The following is a 22,315-nucleotide window of genomic DNA, read 5'->3' as shown; positions in this document are numbered from 1 at the left end:
TAATTTTGCTAGAGTGTGTGGGAAATATTCATGTGGCTTGCAGGCACTTCCACTTATCATGAAGTCATTATTGGCAATCACCCACTGTACCACCTCCTGTGGCAACAGTGACAAGGACATGCAGGGTCAGAGGTTATACAACGATATGAAAATGTCCAACTGGGTCCAGATACAGAAGAACACAGAGGAAAAACAAAGTTTAAAATGTACATAGCCAGAAGCTGATCTATGAAAAATGCTTCCAATTATCATATCCATATTTCTCTTTTTATCAGAAAGATATCTAGTATATTAAATTATAAATGCTTAATATACTAATTTTTAATTTGAAAAATCACATGAAGTAGAATTTATGAGGATTCTGTCTTTGTTGTGAAAAATCTGTAGCAATACTGTGAACAGTGAGAACATCTATGAGTATAGGAACAGATTTCAATTGACCGTGTTAGAGGAAGTACTTATCTATCATTCAGGTTTCTCCATAGAACATCTTACTAATTGATATCATGCAAAGAGGTGATCAAAAAGTATACAAAAATTTTGTGAAAAAAATTAGAGAGGTATGTCTGACAACTAATAATAAAGTTACGTTATTTCTGGATTTTGTATGTTTGTGGTGTTTGTCAAAATTTTAAGTACACAATATGTTGTGACTTTTTTCTCTTTACAAATATTCATTTTTGTATCTAATTTTGGATTTGCAATTTTGTACATGTTTCTTATGGTTGGCTCTCCAAATCACAGACATGTCAGTCTCCTTGAAACCTGCATCTGCCCCTGTAAGGCTCTGTACCTGTATTCCCCTTCAGACGTCACAGGGTATAACTTGTGTAGTAGAAAAACGACATTTTAACTTATTTACCAGCTGAGCTACTTTAAAAAATCCTAGATATTTAAATAAAATTAAACTTCCAGGAACATGGGCGATGTCTATCCTGTGGCTCTGTGACTCTGGCCACTCTACAAGTATTCTAGTTTGGAAAATATAGACTCAGGGCTTAGCAGGCATGAGTGGCTATGAAAGGCTGGGAAAACGTAGGTTGGGGCCAATGAATTAAGGACATTGCATACTGTGTAGAAGAGTTTGGACTTTTTTTCCCCAGGGATTTAAAAATTCCTGAAGGGTTTTAAGCAGATCTGTGTTTCGGAATGAACTTTAGCGATGGTAGAGGCAAAGCATTGGAATGGGGGTAAATGATATAACTGGTTTTGAGGCTATTGCAATAGACTTTGCTCAAGATCATGAGGACTTGAATTAGGCCTCTGAAATAAGAATGGACAGGAGAGAACAGGTTTTAAGTGTTATCGAAAGGATCAATAACCCTGTGACTAACAGGATTCAGAAATGGGTGAGAGAGTGCTGCCAAAGATGACTCCAAATGATCTAGCTTGAGCACCTAGAGGAACAAGATTGTGGCTAATAAAGTAGGAGAGTGCAGCATAAGCAGATTTTTCACAACATGAATAGCAATAGACCAGCCTGGGCAACACAGTGAAATCGTGTCTCTACTAAAATACAAAAAAGAAATTAGCTGGGCATGGTGGCTTGTGCCTGTAGTCCCAGCTACTCGGGAGGCAGAGGCAGAAGAATTGCTTGAATCCAGGAGGCGAGGTTGCAGTGAGCCAAGATTGCGCCACTGCACTTCAAAAAAAAAAAAAAAATATATATATATATACATAGCAATAGCAAACAAATTGGATTTGTTGCCTTACAAAGTTATGATACAATTTTAAGATATAATTTTAAAATTCTGTTAAATTTCTTTACATAAGTATCTTACATTGTCTTTTTCTGTTAAGAGAAGGTAATTTTGGTTTACAAGCCATATCTTAGGTGATATTTTAGCAACAAGAAACTTAAATCAGCCAACCAAATAGTTTTTTGAGCATTTACTCTGAAACCAGCATAAAGAAGCTATAAGTTTAAGATGAATTCTGAGAAAATATAGAAAATATCCACTAAATTTAGTGTAGGGTTGAATGTGGTGTATTTAACAACAATTTAAAAAATATGTCTGTACTTTAGGTTTATAAAAGAGAACAAAATTATAAAACATTGAGGGAAGAACTTCAGAGTTCATTCATTTAACTTCCATTCAATGCTTGCCTCTCCCAGTCGATTCTCCAGGCCTCCTTTTTGGCTATGTCAGTTATTCATTTGAAGAAAGCCATGCTGTCTCCCCTAGGACTTCTCACACTTGAGCCCTCCCCCTCGCTTCTATCTGTGACCCTCTCCATGATGGCATATGACATCCTCCTAACCATCATGGCCATTCTCCCCCTGAAGCCCCAGTGTTTTCCAGCACTTCTCTTTAGCTTTAGAATTCACAACGAACGATTAAATCCATACTTAGGTACATTTATTAAAGCAATCACAAAACAACTCAGCTATATCCAGTCTATATTTCACCATTTCATCCTTAAGAAAGTCAGGAGAGTCAAAGTGAAAGATTACAATGTCTATAGCATTCTCCTATGTTGGTATACACCTTGCAAAGGAAGTTGGTCTAATAGTATACATAATCTTCTAGTTTATCACCACTTTCTTTCCCTAAGCGTTCCCCAAAAATCAGATGAATAAGATATTTTACGAATTTTTTTTTTTTAGGACCGGGAGGATTCAGAATCTAATTTATAAAACTGATAAATTAGATTTTGAGGATTCATAAGATGGTTGAGATTTATAAATCAGATTTATAAAAATATTTGCTTTTCATTTGTTTTCCATTACCAAACTGTCCTGCATGCTACATTCCTCAAAGTCAGTTCATCAGGTTCTCTCATATTTGAATATTGTCATTCATGCAGGAAGAAAATATAACGTTACTTAGAACACCTAGATGCTTTTTCATCAGTTCACTTATCTGATAGTTGGAAGTCTTTTACAAGTACCCTTCCCCCATCCCCAAATATTCTATTTGACAGAGAAGATTGAAACAAAATAGGACTTAAGCTTCTTTCCTTTTTCTAATACTGTAACATCTCCTTATAGTTGACATTTTCTCCAGTGTTGAGTGCATGTTTAATCTGAATGTATACTTTAAATGGCCTCCCTTTTCCTACAGTTACCATTTCATCATTTTTTAGCAAGCCTCACTTCATTTTAGATTTAAGCTTCCCTTTTTCTTACATTGGCTATTCTTTTCCCATTAATGATACTTTCCTACTTTCTTTCATTATACATGTCCTTCTTACATCTGAGTCCACCGGGAAGAATACATGTACCCATACTGATTTTGATGACTGTAAATATTTTTCTTTAAAATTATTCCCAATCATTCCATTTGAACTTAACTTTTGAAACTTTTATTCCTCTGGCACTCTTTCCTTTCAGTACCTCTGTTCATGAAATATCCAGTTTTTGTCTGAGTGTTTAAAAATGGATCTTCCTAAATTTTAGTGCGTACACACATTTAATTACGTTCAGGATTTCCCTCCCTGTTTATCAAGGGCTCCACAAGGCGAGATGTTTTCTCCTGGGATCTCATCATTTCTATTTCTAGAACTGAACAGAATTATGTCAAGTAGTTTGCCTCACTGCTTCCTCTACCTTCAGAGAAACTGTCAGATAGTCATATAAAATATCACCAGTGACTGTGTTTTAAGCAGAATAGGATTTCTAGCGTATGTTTGAGAGCAGCTATGGATCTGTGGATAAGTCAGATACACGTGGTTTAATTCTAGCTGTGCTACCTATAATTATTATGTCCCTGTACCTTATTATACCTTAATTTCCCAAGAAGAAACAAGTTACCTAATGGTTTACCTGGTATTCACTCAATTAAAAGGCGCAGGATTTCTATCCACTAAAAAGCTGGGCAGCTCAAATAATTTCTTTTTGGGACTGAGTACCACCTTTTCTTATGCTAGCAGTCCATCCCTTCAACCAGTCCTAATTACCTTTATATATTGTTTACAGGCTGCAGCTCACCAATTCCACAGGAGTAGCTGAAGTAAAGGGGATTGTGTTAGAGTGTGGTACCCTGGGAGGTAAGGAAAGATCTATTATACAGGTACAGAGACAAGAAAAACCCCAGGAGTAGAGTCTACTGGGTGGCTGACATTTTCCATATATTTCATTGGTTTTTAAAGTATCAGATAACTAGGCTATGTAGGTAACAGTAGGTAACTACCACATCCATCTTACAGATCTGTAGTAAATGAATACTTACTAATCACTGTTAATTGGGCTATTATAATGTACATACATTTAAAATTAGGCTCTATATTTGAAAATGGAGATTCTAAGAAGAAAGTGAACAGAACCAAAGTCATAACTTCATGTATTGGACAACATGAGGCCCCATGGGTTTCTCATTCTAGAGTGAGTAAATAAATTTAACAAAAAATATCAACATGGGTACATGAGAAGAAAAAGTGAAAGCCCTCAAATTGAGAAAAAAAAAGATAATAATTTTGAAAATTATTAAAGGGGCCAGAAAAAATTTAGAAAATGGCTTGGAAGTCTAAATAGGATCCAAGAAGACAAACCCAATGGAAAAGAAGCAAAATAAGGCCCAAATAAAGGTTGTCTGAGGGATTTAACAAAAGAGGAAAACAAATGGGGGAAAATGAAATAACACCTGACATTTGCATTGGAAGCAGTAATAAGCAAAATGACACTGCAGAATCCAAAATCACTTTCATATCAGACAAGCTGGAGAAGCTGTGACAGATGCATGGGATAAAGTCAAAGAGCTGAAAACTGTTTTTAAAAAACACGATTATTATGAACATGAAAGACAAAGTACTCACAATACTTTGACGTCTCTGATTCCAGAACAATGAAAAAATAGCAAATAGACTGTGTAAGACTGAAAAATTTCATTGAGCAGAACACACCACGTCTGTGGACTTAGGAGCCCACCCAAGGCCAGACAAGTTTAAGAAAAAATAGCTACAATTATATATACTCAGCTCAAAGTTTTACATTATAGAAATAAAAATATTAAGATCTATAAGCATTCATGAAGGTGAAGAAAAAATTTACCTAAATGGAAAAATATCAGGCTAATCTCTTTAACACAAAATGCTAGAAAAAAAATATCATATTTTCTGAGTTCTGATGTGAATAATATCAAGCAAAAATAATGTTACAATATTTAGTGTCATAGGAAATAAACACAGCTTGCAACTGAATTAGCAACAACTGAGAGAAAAAGACACAAAGAGAAAAGAATTAGAGAAAATATAATGCAAATGTGTGAGATAGAAAGACCAAAGAAGTTAATTGATATTCAGGAAAAAAATAACCCTCCAAAATGAAATGGAATAAAATGGTATTGAAAGATGTAATTGAAGAAAAATGTTCTGAAACATGCAATAAAAATATACGAAAAGTTGGATAGATTTTACTGCAATTTAAAAACATAAATCACAAAGCGTGGCAAATATTTTCATCGAATGCTACAAAGTAATATCTTTAATAGGAACAAAGTTCTCACAAATCAATAACAAAACAAGAAAATGGACAAAAAATACAAACAGTTTATAAGTACAAAATGGCCAATGAATAAATAAGAGTATGCCTAAACTCCCTGGTCTCATTAAGAAAATAGCAACAAAAACAATAACATATTATGACATGTGATGGTTAATTTCATGTGTCAACTTGAAATATGACATAATACTTTCACTGCAGACTTCTTAAAAAATGAAAAATGGCCAGGTGCAGTGTCTCATGCCTATAATCTCAGCACTTTGGGAGGTCATGGTGGGAGGATTCCTCCAGGTCAGCAGTACAAGACCAGCCTGGGTAACATAGTGAGACCTGGTCTCTACAAAAGATAAAAATATTAGCGAGGTATGGTGGTACATGCCTGTAGTCCCAGCTACTAGGGAAGCTGAGGCAGGAGGATCACTTGAGTCCAGGAAGTTGAGGCTGTAGTGAGCCATTACTGCACCACTGCACTCCAGCCTGGGCAACATGAGACCCTGTCTCAAGAATAAAAGAAAAATGGAAACACAAAGGAGAACCTAACTTGACAGATATTTGGTCAAACATTATTCTGGGTGTTTTTTGTAAGAATGGTTTTAGATGAGATTAACATTAAAATTGGTGGACTGAGTGAAGCAGATTGCTCTCCCTACTGTGGGTGGGCCTTAGCCAATTAGTTGAAGGCCTGAGGAAAAAAGGCTGATCCTTCCCTGAGTAACAGAGAATTCTTCCTGCCCAATAGCCTTCAAACTGGGACATCATTTTTTTTTCCTGCCCTTGTACTCAAATTGAAACATCAGCCCTCCTGGTTTTCCAGCTTGCCAACTCACCCTACAGATGTTGAGCTGGCCTCCATGACAGTGTGAGCCATTCCTTTTAATATATGTCTATAAACACACACACACACACACACACACACACACAGATCCTGTAAGCTCTGTTTCTCTGGAGAGTCACCAAAAGTAATGGCAAAAACCACAATTACTTTTGCATCAACCTAATATACAATATTTACTATCAAAATCATACTGCTAATAAAACAATTAAGACTAGCTCTTGCGTTGGGAGACTGGTACCTTCAAAAAATGTTACAATTGTAAATTTTCAACCTTTCTGGAAGACAGTTTGATAATTCCAATATTTCTAAAAATCTTATATCCTTAATCTAGTAATTTCATTTCAAGGGATCTGTGAAGTAGAAATACAACATAGCACATTCACTGCAGATTTTTAAATATTAAAAATGGGGATGGAGAGAATTTTAACATTCAATGCTGAGGAAAGGTAAACATGTTTGATAAATCTATCATGAGATAGACATTGTGAATCCATTAAAAAATGTTGAGGTATACTCAATGGCATGGGAAATTCTAATAATATAACATTGAGTGAAATAAGCAGGAGATAAAATTGAGAGATCTCAATTTTCTATTATAAAACAAAAATGTATAAATCTAGACATAAACAGAAACACATCAAGTGTTTATATCTGGATGAGGATACCTCTGATTTTTATTTTTATTGTATATTTTTGCTTTCCATAATTTCTAAAACAAATATTGATTAATTTTATAAGAAAAATATAACATTATTTTCAGAAAAAGAAAGAGTAGGTAGATCCTTGCTTCTGAGAAGCTACAAAGTAAATAATACAAACCTCAAATCAATTGTCAGAAAATCCTTTTGAGCCAGGAATGGTTTTTCTTAAATTGTATGAAGTATCCTGTTTGACAAGATGCTTACATTTGCAGGTATTCCCTTTTTCATTAGAGACATCTACAACAGAACTTCCTCTATAAAGAACTGTTTTCTTTCCTGAATAATACACACTTGACCATCTGTGGTTGTACGAGCTTTTCCAGTTTTCCAACTGGAAATCTTTGAAATACTGAAAAAAACTTTGCATTATAGAGCTTATGACAATAAAAGGTGCCCAATTTTCCATTTTATCACTAAAATTTGTAAAGGGAATAAAAAAGATGAAATGTGATCTCATAAATATCTCTATCATTACAACTCCGCCACCCGCGATTTTACAATTACCTATTTCCTAATGCTCTATTCCGCTTGATATTTCAAATGCCTAAATTCTTAGCACTTTGCATTAAAAAGTAATCATTAATCTTCCTGATTCTGCATCTAGTTAATAAATTAGGATGAATATAGACTGAGACTCTTATGGCAACATATGTTTTCACCGTTTTAACCCTGAGTTAAAGTTAAACGTAACTTTAAATGTTCTCAACATGTTAACTGTACTATTATTGTAGATGGAAAATTGAATTAGCACACAAAATATTTAAAATAATTATCTGAAACAATTTGATATCATACAAAAACTCATATTAAGATGTAAATTTCCTTAAAAGTAGGAGAAAGATGTGTTAATAGAGAAATAAAAATTCAGGAGAGACAAAAGCTAATAGCTATAATATAGCCCACCTCACCTCCAAAAGAAAAGAAGGAAACAAGAGCAAGAACAAAGCACACTCTCTAAATCACTGAAAAACATGAGCAAGCAATCAGAAAAATTAATGTAGGGAGATGAACAAGTAATCCAAAAAAGAAACAAATGCTGTATAAATCTATGCAAAGATATTCAAACTCACAGGGTTGTATAAGAATTAATGAGAGTATGCACTTAGTAGAGTGTCTGGTACATGATAAATGAAGCTATTAAAACATAACTAATAATTAAAGAAATACAAGTTTAAAGTACTATATATGTGTATATTTAGGTGTGTGCAAATCACACTGGCAAACATTAAAAACTTATAATTCCCATAGTTGGCAAGAATGTTGGGAAACAGGCACTGCCATTAGTTGTTGCTTTAGTGTAAACACGTGCATCTTTTTAAGAAAACTCTTTGACAATATCTTTTAAAGTAAAAAATTATACATATATCATTGAGTCATTCCACTGCTTGAAATTTTCCCTATAAAAATATTAACATAAGTGTACAAAGATACCTATATATGGATATTCGTCACAACAATGATATAAAGAAGAACTAGAAATAGTTCAGAAGTCTGTCAAAAAGGTTGATTAAATCAACACAATAGAACATTACAAATTATAATGTAATGGGTATTACATACTGACACAGAAAATGAGTAATACATACCGATACAGGGTATTACACACTGATAAAAAGCAAACTTTTTATTTACTTTTCAGTAAATAAAAAGTAAATTGGAAAGTGCACATGATATCCCATTTTTGTTGTGATTGTGTGTAAAAAAAAAATAATGCTTACTTTTTAAGTCACCCACTCTATGGTATTCTAGTACAGCAGCACTCACCGACCAAGACAGTCTCATAGAAGACTGTAAGCTTTAGAGACATTTTTCTTTCTCATTTATGATGAAAATAAAACAAGCTCCTAACTCAGGTTGGTAGAAGCTTCTGAGTTTCAGAAATATTAAAGAATTTAGTGCTTGCAATCTTTATGTCAAACATGAGTGCAGAAGAAAAGGATGGAAATGATGTAAATAATACTTTCAAAATAGCTGGAGATAGCAAAATGGTAAGCAACTCTTCAGGACTTACAGGGTCAACAATGTTTAACTGGGCTTGTCTGATTGCTTACATGTAATTACTACTTCATATGAGACACACATTCATAGACTTATACATATGGCTGTCACTTATTGTCTCCTCCTCTGTGCCAGGTACTGTACATGCATTTTCCCTAGACGCATCATCTCGCTTAATCCACATCACAATCCTAGGACACAGGTTTTATGATGCCCATTGCACAGATGGAAAACTTCAAGCTCACAGAGGGTAAGTAATTTGCTCAGTGTCACACAACTAGAACATGCCTGAGTCGGTATTTGACTCATTGTCTATCTACCTCCAAAGCCACTGCTCTTTCCACTGTACTCCAATCAAAGATAATTTTAGAGGCATATCTTAAGATATATTTAGTACAATGAGTTTGTGAAAATGTAATTTTAGGTCTTTGTATTTCAGTACCTGGGTATTCTAGATATGAAGTTGTGTTAGTCTATTCTCACACTGCTATAAAGAACAACCTGAGACTAGGTAATTTATGAAGAAAAGAGGTTTAATTGACTTATAGTTCTGCAGGCTGTAAAGGAAACATGGCTGGGGAGGCCTCAGGAAACTTACAATCATGGCAGAAGGTGAAGAGGAAGGAGGCATGCCTTCAATGGCAGGAACAGGAAAAAGAGAGAGCAAAGGGGAAGAAGCTACATACTTGCAAACAACCAGATCTCATGAGAACTCTATCACAAGACAGCACTCTGGGGATGGTGCTAAACCATTAGAAACCACTCCCATAATCCAATCACCTCCCACTAGGCCCCACCTCCAACACTCGGGATCACAATTCAACGTGAGATTTGAGTGGGGATACATAACCAAACTATATCATACTACCACTGTCCCCTCCCAAATCTCATGTCCTCACATTTCAAAACACAATCATATCTTCTCAACAGCCCCCAAATATTAACTCATTTCAGCATTAACTCAAAAGTTCAAGTCCAAAATCTTATCTGAGTCAAGCCAAGTCCCTTCTGCCTATAAGCCTGCAAAATAAAAAATAAGTTAGTTACTTCCAAGATACAATGGGTGTACAGGCATTGGGTAAATGCTCCCATTCTAAAAGGAAGAAATTGGCCAAAACAAAGGGACTACAGGTTCCATGGAAATCCAAAGCCCAGCAGGGCAGTCATTAAATCTTAAAGCTCCAAAATAATCTCTTTTGATTCTATGTCTCACATCCAGGCCACACTGACACTAGGCGTGGGCTCCCAAGGCCTTGGTCATCTCTGACCCTGTGCTCTGCAGGGTACAGCCTCCACAGCTGCTTTCATGGGCTGGCATTGAGTGCCTGCTGCTTTTCCAGGCACATGATGCAAACTGTCAGTGGATCTACCATTCTGGGGTCTGCAGAACTGTGGCCCTCTCCTCACAGCTCCACTAGACAGTGTCCCAGTAGGGACTCTGTGTCGGGACTCCAACCCCACATTTCCCCTCTGTACTGCCCTAGTAAAGGTTCTCCATGAGGGTCCTACCCCTGCAGTAGACTTCTGTCTGGACATCCAGGCATTTCCATACATCCTCTGAAATCTAGTTGGAGTCTCCCAGGCTTCAACTCTTGTACTCTGTGCACCCACAGGCTTAATACCACGTGGAAGTTGCCAAGGATTCTTATGGCTTACACCCCCTGGAGCAGTGGCCTGAGACATATCTGTGGCCCTTTTTGCCACAGCTGGAGCTGGAAGGGCTGGGATGCAGGGTATCATGTCCTGAGGCTGCACAGAGCAGTGGGGCTCTGAGCCTGGCCCACAAAACCATTTTTCCCTCCCAGGCCTCTGGGCTTGTAATGGGATAGACTGCTGTGAAGTTTTCTGAAATGCCTAGGAGGCATTTTCCCCATTGTCTTAGCTATTAAGACTCAGCTCCTCTTTACTTATGCAATTTTCTGCAGTTGGCTTGAATTTCTACCCTGAAAATGGGTTTTTCTTTTCTACCTCATAGCCATGCTGGAAATTTTCCAAACTTTTATGCTTTGCTTCCCTTTTAAATATTTCAGGTCATTTCTTTATGCAAATGAGCATAGGCTTTTAGAAGCAGCCAGGTCACATCTTGAACATTTTGCTGCTTAAAAATTTCTCTTCTGCAAGGTACCCTAAATCATCTCTCTCAATTTCAAAGTTCCAGAGAGCCCTAGAGCGGGGGCACAATGCCACCAGTCTCTTTGCTAAAGCTTAGCAAGAGTGACCTTTACTCCAGTTCTCAGTAAGTTCCTCATCTCCATCTAAGGCCACCTCAGCCTGGACTTCATTGTCTATATCACTATCAGCACTTTGGTCACAATAATTTAACAAGTCTCTAGAAAGTTACAAACTTTCCCTCATCTTCATGTCTTCTGAGCCCTCCAAACTGTTCCAATCTCTGCCTGTTACCTCATTTCAAAGTTGCTTCCACCTTTTCAGGTATCTTCATAACAATGCCCCACTCCAGGTACCAATTTTCTATATTAGTCCATTCTCGCACTCCTATAAAAAACTACCTGAGGCTGGGTAATTTATGAAGAAAATAGGTTTAATTAACTCACAGTTCCACAGGTTGTACAGAAGGCATGGCTGGGGAGACTCTCTAGACTCATATAGCCTTGAAAAATAGCCCGCATTCTGGGTACACTCTGGCACCCATGGGGGAGGAGGTTTGGGGAGCAAAATGAAGCTAGAGCTCTTTCAAAGCTTCAGTCCCAAAGAAAATCCCAACTTGCAAGGCTTTCTGTATTTCACGTATCTCAGAGTTCAGCCAATGCAAAAAATCTATTCCTTGGGTATAGGGTAAGGAGACAGGGAATTACTTGTTAAAAACAACTAAAAGCAAGTGATTTAACATCATGGCTATCTGAGCCAGTGGATAACAACAATGGAGCAAAAAACCTCAAAAGCTTAAAAGAAAAGCTGGAGCATGAGATATACACATAAGCTTTGGAAAGCTCCAATACATTCCTGGGAATTTAAAATGCCATGTGCATGCTTGAGGCTTTGCTCACGTTCAGGAAAGACCTGAGAAGGCCCTAGACTCTCTCACCACTGGTTGACTTTGAGGGTATATATAATGTGAAGGCTAAGGCAGTTACTAACTTCCTGGTAGAGTGTTGAAGTCATGCCCCAACATGCACATAGAGCCTTCTGGCAAAGACTAGGAGATTTCTTCATTACAGGCATTTAAGGAAATCTCTGTTCAATCATTAGCTGACCACTAAATTAATGAAACAGAGATGTCAGTGGCCACATGTGACAAAGAATATAGATATACAAAATTAAATCTGTAAATTCAGAAAAGTCAATAAACAGCAACTACTACTGTGAACAGAAACAACAAATCCTGAGAGAAAAATTTATGATTTCTAAAATTTCCACATAGAATGTCCAATTTTCAATAAAAATTGACAAAATATGCAAAAAACCAAGAAGGTATGATGTATACACAAGAAAATAATGAATGGAAACTATCCCTCAGGCAACCCAGATGTTAGATTTACTGAACAAATACTTTAAATTAGCTATTTTAATTATGTTCAAAACATAAAAGAAACTATGTCTATATAACTAAATGAGCATATGAGAATGACAGCAAATAGAAAATATCAATAAAGAGATAGAAATCATAAAAAAGAACCACATAGAAATTCTTGAATTGAAAAATACAATAACTAGGCCGGGCATGGCAGCTCATGCCTGTAATCCCAGCACTTTGGGAGGCAGAGGTGGGCAGATCACCTGAGGTCAGGAGTTCGAGACCAGCCTGGCCAACATGGTGAAACCCCATCTCTACTAAAAATATAAAAATTAGCTGGGTGTGGTGGCGGGTGCCTGTAATCCCAGCTACTTGGGAGGCGGAGGCAGGAGAATTGCTCAAACCTGGGAGGCAGAGGTTGTAGTGAGCCAAGACCATGTCATTGCACTCCAGTCCAGCCTGGACGAAAAGAGCGAAACTCTGTCTCCAAAAAAAAAAAAAACAAGAAAAGAAAAGTACAATACCCAAAATGAAGATTTCACTAATGATGCCGAACAATAGATATAACCAGGAAGAAGAAAAAAAAATTGGTAAATGTGAAGACAGGTCAATTGTGGTTACCATGTCTGAGGAACAGAAAAAAAAAAGAACCAAAAAAATTAACATAGCCTTAGATTTTTGTGGAACAGCATCAAATGTACCAATATATGCATAATAAAAGACTCAGAGGAGAGGAGGAGAAAGGATATTTGATAAAACAATGGCTAAAAACTCCCCAAACTGATTAAAAACATTAATCCACACATCCAAGAAGTTTAACAGACTCCACTCCGAGAGACCCACACCTAGATATATAAACTGTTGAAAGCCAAAGACAATGAGATACTTGAAACCAGCAAGTTAAATCATATGACCCAACAAATTCTACTCCTAGACATATACTCAAGAGAATTGAAAACATATGTTCACATGAAAAAACTTGTACTTTAACACTCTGTGTCATTCTAGCCAAAAATGTGTAAATTCCATCTAATCTTGAAAAAAACATCAGACAAGTTTGGAGTTATTCTATAAAATAATTGACCAGTACTCTTCAAAAGTGAAAACCGGCAGAGCATGGTGGCTCACGCCTGTAATGCCAGCACTTTGGGAGGCTGAGGTGGGTGGATCACAAGATCAGGAGTTCGAGACCAGCCTGGCCAATATGGTGAAACCCCGTCTCTACTAATAACACAGAAACTAGCTGTGCATGGTGGTGCGTACCTATAGTCCAAGCTACTTGGGAGGCTGAGGCAGGAGAATCACTTGAACCCGGGAGGGGGAGGTTGCAGTGAACCAGGATCACGCCACTGCACTCCAGCCTGGGCGACAGAGCAAGCCTCCGTCAAAAAAAAAAAAAAAAGTGAAAACCAAGGAAAGACAGAGAAATTGTCAGATTGAAGACCAAGGACACACAAGCACTAAAGATAATGGGACATAGTGCATTGGATTTCAGAGTAGAAAAAAGACATTGGGGGAAAACTGGTGAAATTTGAACAAGGTTTGCAGTTTAAAGGGTTTTATCATTGTTAATTTCCTAGTTATGATCATTGTGCTATAATTATGTAAGTATGTATGCACACTGGATAAAAGGTATATGTAAACTCTAATTTTTGCAATTTTTCTATAAGTTTAAAATTCTTAAAAGTAAAAAGAATTGACATAAAACAAGTTTAGAAGAGATCTATCAAAATAGTGAAGAGATGTTGCATGAAAAACTATATAAACCAATCAGAAATGTTTAGCTTGGAAAAAAGAACTGGGAGAAATATTTAAAGGAGTATCATGTGGAAAATATCACATTATTTTGCTTGCTTGCAATGAACCCAGCAATTAGAAATTAAACCAGAATCTAAAAGAGATAGTTTCCTATTCTACACAAAGAAGTCTTGGGAGAAAGTGTGTTCTTTCTCACGGAAGAGTTTGAACATAAAGTGAAAGAATGTTTGTCAGCAATGCTGTGAAGGTTACTCAAGAACTACACGGAGATTGGATTAAAAGCTTGATAAAGTTCTTTTTACACCTAGGTTCCACCTTGTGTGCAAAGCGGATCCAGGAACTAAGGGAAGCCAAGAGAGATATAACTCAAAACATTAGTTGGATTTTTCTCAGAGAGACAAAGCAGTAATCAGAAAAGCTAAGGTTGTGGTTTGGAGTGACAATAATGTAAAAATCAAACTAAGAGAACAAGGTATTAGCAGAATAAATTGTATAATTAATCGCCATAAAAAGTCAGATATATGGAGCATGTTTAGAATAAAAATTTGAAGGAGTTAACAAGCCTTTGAATAAGAATTTGAATCATGTTTTAAGGATGTGTGGGAAACTTTATTAAAGCAAGCTAGACATCTTCTAACCCTTAGATTCCATTATCCTAAGAAGACTTCGTGGGGAAGCGTACTTTCAAGATTTTTTAATTTTAAGGTCTGAATAGATAGAAAATGCTAGTCTAAGGTTGCTATTTTTATGTGGATGTACTTGTGTTTCTGTATGCGTGTGCATGTGCACCCACAGGCAGTAATATATCCCTACCTGAGCAAATGCATGAAGAGATCCTGACAACATTCCTTTTCAAAGATGTATGGTGACTTTGTTCACTCCTCAGACAATAAGTAAATGTGCTCTCTAACAAACTTTTTTTTTCATGATTCTCTTTTGAAGTAATTTAATGAAAATAAAGACTCTCATATGATACCATATTTCCCATACAGTACAATTACTTCTACTTAGTTCTAATTTAGAATAGAGATTTGTCCTCTATATTAATAACATTTCTTCTAATATAGCTTGCAAAATTAGATTATTTTCAGAGGATTTAGCAAAACTGGTAATTCAGTTCAGAAGCAGGATAATCAGAGTAGGTTATAATAAAGATTTGTTTAGTGTATCTAAAGTAAAACATAATGCTGAAATACTAAAAAACTGAAATACTAAAAAACTAGGCTGGACATGATGGCTCATGCCTGTAATCCTAGCACTTTGGGAGGTGGGAAAATTGCATGAGCTCAAGAGTTTGAGACTAGCCTGGCCAACACAGCAAGACCTTGTCTCTACAAATTAAAGACAAAAAACAAAAAAACTAAAAAACAGTAATCAATTTTAAAATTAAGTTATGAAGTTATGCAATTTTTTCATTACAATCAAATTCTAAGCTTAGGCATAAGAGAATTCACTTAAGCCTTTGTATATAGTCATTATTCAATAAGTTATTTGTTGATTTTTCTTAAGCTTGAATTCATATGAATTAGTAAGGATGAAACAAAGCAGGCATTTTAGAAGTACAAAACAACCTATCATCTTTATTGTGTCATTTTTACTGTTATTGACATTTATTAATGTGTTGGGGTTGCTTAGAAGTTAGAATATTGAGATCAAAGTAATGTCTTCATTGCCCTCTCACCTCTGTATGGCATGTCTTTGACACTCACTCCAATCACTCTATCAATATTCACATAACTGGGGTTCCAGATAAAAGGCATATTCTCTATGTATGAACATTCCTCAGGACCACATTCCCTTTACTTCCACCCTGGGTCTTGACTCTTTTTATATTCTCTTTTCCCCTCCCTACACTTTGCATGATAAGGTCTCCTTTAGCTTGTTTTCTTTACCTAAAGTAGCCAAGAATCTGTCCCAAGAAAACTAGGTGACTACTTCCAAAGACATTCAATATAAAACTACTCAATAGAGACTACTTCCAGGTACTCTCAATAGAGTTACTTCTGGTAACCAATAGCAATCACTCAGGGGCAGATTTCATTTACTTTTGCCTTTGTTTTAGTTTAAGCACCGTTCAATTATAAGACAGAAAGGAAGTTGGAAGCATTTCTAGCACTAATTTCAAAAGCAATGAATATATCCTTTAGGGGTCTCCAAACCCAGGGCCGTGGACTGGTACCTGCCCATGGCCTATTAGGAATAGGGCCGCACAGCAGGAGGTGAGCAGTGGGAGAGCCAGCATTACCGCTTAAGGTCTGCCTCCTGTCAGATCAGTGGAGGCATTAGATTATAATAGGAGTGTGAACCCTATTGTGAACGGTGCATGTGAGGGATCCCAGTTGAGTGCTCCTTATGAGAATCTAACTAATGCCTGATGATCTGAGGTGGAACACTTTCATCCCGAAACCACTTCCCACCCCCAGGCCCCATCCGTGAAAAAACTGTCCTCCACAAAACTGGTCCCTGGTGCCAAAAAGGTTGGGGAATGCTGCTTTAGAAAACTCTGAAAGTGTAGGCACCTCCTCCTATTAACTTTGAGTAGAGTATGATTCCTCATAGATCCATAGCATCATCTAGTTCAGTGACAAAGCAGCAATAGTAAGTCTTTATTGGGTTTTCTACTTTATAGAAAAAAGTACAATTTTAAATTTTATAGGTACTTTTGGCTTTTCTCCAAATCAGGTTGTGCAATTTAAATCTAGGTTGAAAAATACATTTGTCCTGGTAAATTAGAATTTGATCTCTTATGTACATATAAGAAAATTTCTTTCTTACAAGATTTGACATGCCTCATGTGGTGTTTAAAATATTGAGACACATCATTTGGTGACCTCTAAATATATTAGATATCTTTACTAATCATATTGTTGTATGAAATCTTCATTGAGAATGTGTATGTTATTGTGTAGAGGAAACATGAAAGTTTTTTCTAAACTCTCATTTGTATAAATTTACATTGGATTGTTAAGGCCTTCCTTTTTCTAGTTTAGATATTTCCACTAAGGGATAAACTTACCAACCCTTTCCATAGAGTCTGTAAGTAATCACTGTTCTCCAGGCTGAATTTCAAGTTACATGGCTGGCATAAACAAATATTTTCAATATAGTATAATTAGTACAATCTTAGGATTTATGAAGGGTTGTGAGTCTACCAAGGCTATATATAAGAGGTAGGGTTTTAATCTGAAAACAGATACTTTACTAAGTTGATATTTAAGTTGATGCTTTGAGGAAAAATAGGGACTTTGTAGGTAGACAAATGAAAGAAAGGGATTTGAGATATAAAAGATATATTCAAAGGTATACAAATAAGAGATCATGGCTGGGCGCAGTGGCTCACACCTGTAATCCCGGCACTTTGGGAGGCCGAGGTGGGCGGATCATCACAGGTCAGGAGTTCGAGACCAGCCTGACCAATATGGAGAAACCCCGTCCCTACTAAAAACGCAAAAAATTGGCCGGGTGTGGTGGCATATGCCTGTAATCCCAGCTACTCAGGAGGCTGAGGCAGGAGAATCACTTGAACCCGGGAGGCGCAGGTTGCAGTGAGCTGAGATCACGCCATTGCACTCCAGCCCGGGCAACAAGAGTGAAATTCCATCTCAAAAACATAAAAAAGAAATAAGAGATCATGGGAAACATCAAGCAATTCAGTTACAAAGGAAAACAAGGGAGGAGAGTGGGAAGAATGATTTTTAAAAAACTGGTTCAGCAGTTTAGTGTCAAACCATGGATGACCTATCAAGCTACAACCTTGAAGGTAACAAAAGGCAACTATTGGGTTTTAAGCATCAGAGTAATACAATCATTTCCATATTTCAGAATTTAATGGATAGATTATAAAATGAAGAAATTATAGATAGGGGCACAAGTTAGGAGGCAACCCAACATAGCAAAGAAGACAGAAGCTGAACTGAAGAGATGGTGATGAAATAAGAGATGATGGTTGAAATGAGAAACTGGATTAGGAAAACAAACATTTAGGAGTTAGATTAGAAAATAATTCATGATTATAGAATATTGAGTGTAAGGTTAAAGAAGTAGAAAGTAACTTGGGTTCACAACCTGTGTATGTGGGTGGATAGCGGACATTTCATAGAGAATGTGGGTCAAAGCATTTTAGGATATCAATTTTAAACATACTAAATATGAAATAGTGTGGAGAAATAGGAACACTTTTACACTGTTGGTGGGACTGTAAACTAGTTCAACCATTGTGGAAGTCAGTGTGGCAATTCCTCAGGGATCTAGAACTAGAAATACCATTTGACCCAGCCATCCCATTACTGGGTATATACCCAAAGGATTATAAATCATGCTGCTATAAAGACACATGCACACGTGTGTTTACTGTGGCACTATTCACAATAGCAAAGACTTGGAACCAACCCAAATGTCCAACAATGATAGACTGGATTAAGAAAATGTGGTACATATACACCATGGAATACTATGCAGCCATAAAAAATGATGAGTTCATGTCCTTTGTAGGGACATGGATGAAGCTGGAAACCATCATTCTCAGCAAACTATCCCAAGGACAAAAAACCAAACACCACATGTTCTTACTCATAGGTGGGAATTGAACAATGAGAACACATGGACATAGGAAGGGGAACATCACACACCGGGGCCTGTCCTGGGGTGGGGGGAGGGGGGAGGGATAGCATTAGGAGATATACCTAATGCTAAATGACGAGTTAATGGGTGCAGCACGCCAACATGGCACATGTATACATATGTAACTAACCTGCACATTGTGCACATGTACCCTAAAACTTAAAGTATAATAAAAAAAAGAAATAGCTGTGTGTCACTCTGGTAAAGATATTTATAAGACATTTGAATATATAATATGGGTATGGAGCTCAGAAAAGTGTTTTATAGGCTAGAGACACAACTTCAGGGGTTATCATACAGAAAATGTCAAGCCATAAGAATAGATAACAATGTACAGGGGGAAAAGTAGACCAAAGTCAGCACTTAGGAAACACCAGTATTTAAAGTATTTTCACTGCTTTCCATAAGAAATTTAACCCTAGATTATATAAATTTGGTAAAATTTTGGACTTTGGCTATATTTAATCAGTAACGCTTAACCAGGGTATTACTATTTAAAATGCAGACATGCACACTATCTATAAAATCCATCTTAAAATACTGAACTATGTTTAATGAAATAGCTTGTACATGATTTATAATTCCATCTAGAATAATCAGACAAAATAAAATTAAAGCAAAATCAACCAAACAAAACCATTTGTTTGAAGGCACTGTAAAGCTGTTGAGGCAGCCAACACTGACAGGCCAATCTTGTAAAGAAGAGAAGCTTATTGAAATCAGCGCTACATTCAGCATACCACTTTTCCCTCCAGGGTATCTGCCTATTAATACTTGGAAAAGAAAGGGAGACTGAAAATCCAGGACAAGGAAAGATGCTGAGAGTCAGGAAAGCCAGCGAATTATCTGGCAATCTCAAAGAGCTAAGGAGACAAAAATTAGACTTCAGGGCTGGCAGGAAAGAGAACTTGAGAAAACACGTTCCAGAAAGAGTGAACAAGACACTTGGAGATTTTCCCCTTGAGGCATTTTTAAAAATTCTTAGCTCTTCCATAATGAGCTAAGAATTTTAAAATTCTTCTAGGGAAGAGCCTAGAAGACAAGCAAAATACTATGAAGTAACCACTGCCCAACAGATGGGCCATTAGTTCATACAACCATAAATCTATTATGACCTCTAGAGAAATGGCATGCTTTAAAATGATGATATAAGTATACAATATTTTAGTATAAATAATATATCAGTTTATAACCTTATATTAAAATTGAAGTAAGATATAGAATTTTTACAAGCTAGAATAAATTCGTATGGGAAGGACTTAGGAATATTCTTTGTGAATTAAGGAGAAAAGTAACCTGTAATGCAAAGGTTAGACACACTGATCTAATATATTTTTTTTTTTTTTTTTTGAGTCAGAGTCTTGTTCTGTAACCCAGGCTGGAGTGCAGTGGCATGATCTTGGCTCACTGCAACTTCCGCCTCCTGGGTTCAAGTGATTCTCCTGCCGCAGCCTCCCAGGTAGCTGAGACTACAGGCATGCGCCACCACGCCTGGCTAATTCTTGTATTTTTAGTAGAGATGGGGTTTCACCAGAATGGTCTCGATCTCCTGACCTTGTGATCAGCCTGTCTCCGCCTCCCAAAGTGCTGGGATTACAGGTGTGAGCTACCACGCCCGGCCTCTGGTCTAACAATTCTTTAAGATTAAAACCAGGTAGAAGTAACTATATTTTACATTTCACTTATTATAATTTAGTTGGTCATAGAGAACATTTACCAAAAGCTTAAGAAGGCAAATACTTTGAGTAAGCTCATTTGGACATTCTTTGATCATAGTTTATTTCTCCCTTTAAAAATCCTTTTAAAAGGATCGAGATAGTTTTTTCTAATTAATATTACATTCATTGGGTCCATTTAGCAAGGCTGGATGGGTATACATGTAATGCTAAAATTAAATAAGTCCTGTCTTGCCAGGGAGCTCATGAAAAGAATGATCTGCTAGCCACCACGGCTTGCTTCGTGGTTACTCTGCATATCACAAAGAATGACGTAGAATTTTCTGAAATTAATCCTGGCAGTCCACGATTTAAATTAATGCAAGGGATAGTAAAATGTAAAAAATCATAATATAATTCTGAAAGATGCCATCGTTCCTTTTTAGAAGATTACAGGAATATAGACTTGTATATGCATAAAATACATTATAATATTATAAAATAATCAGTATTAGGGAGTCTTTTGAATTTCAATAAAAAGAATTACAAAAATACATAGTATATTAGTGTGTGTATTGTGTTTGCATGTTTGTGTACATTTGTGTGTTTAGGTGTGTTTTACATAGCTAGCCTCCTTTATCTGAATGTGGTATGGGGTATGTGTCTGTGATTGCCTATGTGTGAAATACATTTGTATACATCAATAACAAGTATTTATTAAGTATATAATTGATCATAAGCAATAATTCTATTAAAATGACTGCTGATATAGTACTTTAACTTTCAATATTTTTCATGTCTACTAGCTAATTTTATCTTCATAATAACCTGTGAGATAATTAAGTAATACTGTCTTCAAAAGACTGTGAATAGGCTATTTTTTCTTATTTAGAATTTTACTTTTTCTCTTCCTTATACCAAGAGTTGGTTGAGCTTTATTATTGCAAAGTGTTTTTCCACCCCCTACATGTGGAGCTATTAAGAGGGGCTCAGTGGTCCTCAAAGCTACAAGATACCAGATTTAGGATTAAGTCACACATATATATATGCATTATATATATATATTATGCATATATATATGCATATGTACATAAAAAAGTGTTAAGATTTCAAGATTAAAAGGGTATTTTAACAAGAATATCTAAGACCAAGGTGATCTTGTCTTGTTCCTATGCACTTCTTCAGACACTCTCCATTCACTGTGATGCAGTCGTTCAGTATTCAGGGATCTTATGGGTGATGGTGGCTGCCATCCCCCGCCCTCACCAAAAACACACTGCTTAGAGAATATGCCACACTCCAACTGTTTTCACAAATTCTTTATCAAAAATTTCATAGTGCCCTGATTTTGCTAAATATTAGTTTGCTTCAATCTAATAAACTAAATGCTAAGGTACAAATTACCATGAACTGTTTGATACACCAACTCACTTGAGAAAACTGCATCTACCAAAGAAACTTGAGAGGCCACAGTTTCCTATTTAAAAGAGTAATTAGAGTAAGCAGAGCTTCAGACACTGTGGCAGAAAAGCAAAGATCTTCCTGGTACTTATTCAATCACAGCTCTTATGGCAATGAAATCTGCTTAGGTACATGAAAGCTAGGGCAATGTGTTGCCTGGGTGTACTTACAGGTCACCATGAATGAGTCCATAGATCTGTGACATGCTCTGATGATAGATTCCTTTCAAAATAACTATGAGGAGAATCACCACAAAAGCTGGTAGTCCCCAACTCAGAAGGAAAAACAGCAGATATCGCCTCTCTGTGTGCTCATCATTCATCACCAGCACGTACCAGAAATTCACAGACTAAGGAAGAAAACAACATAAAA

At 36.5% G+C, this 22,315-nt stretch overlaps 1 protein-coding gene across 7 annotated transcripts in view; it reads right to left on the bottom strand.

Moving 5' to 3' along the window:
* Positions 1–22,315, bottom strand: part of ADGRV1 (adhesion G protein-coupled receptor V1) — a 596,887-nt gene that overhangs the window by 157,396 nt on the left and 417,176 nt on the right. For all 7 annotated transcript variants that reach the window (XM_055387526.2, XM_055387529.2, XM_055387534.2 and 4 more), the window contains one exon: positions 22,114–22,292. In XM_055387526.2, coding sequence (XP_055243501.2) covers positions 22,114–22,292 — 179 coding nt within the window. The remainder of the gene's footprint in view (positions 1–22,113; positions 22,293–22,315) is intronic.

The sequence above is a fragment of the Gorilla gorilla genome, chromosome 4 (genome assembly GCF_029281585.2).
Source record: "Gorilla gorilla gorilla isolate KB3781 chromosome 4, NHGRI_mGorGor1-v2.1_pri, whole genome shotgun sequence".
NCBI lineage: Eukaryota > Metazoa > Chordata > Mammalia > Primates > Hominidae > Gorilla > Gorilla gorilla.
The sequence above is the reverse complement of the archived record's forward strand: the minus strand, read 5'-3'. Positions and strand labels throughout refer to the sequence as shown.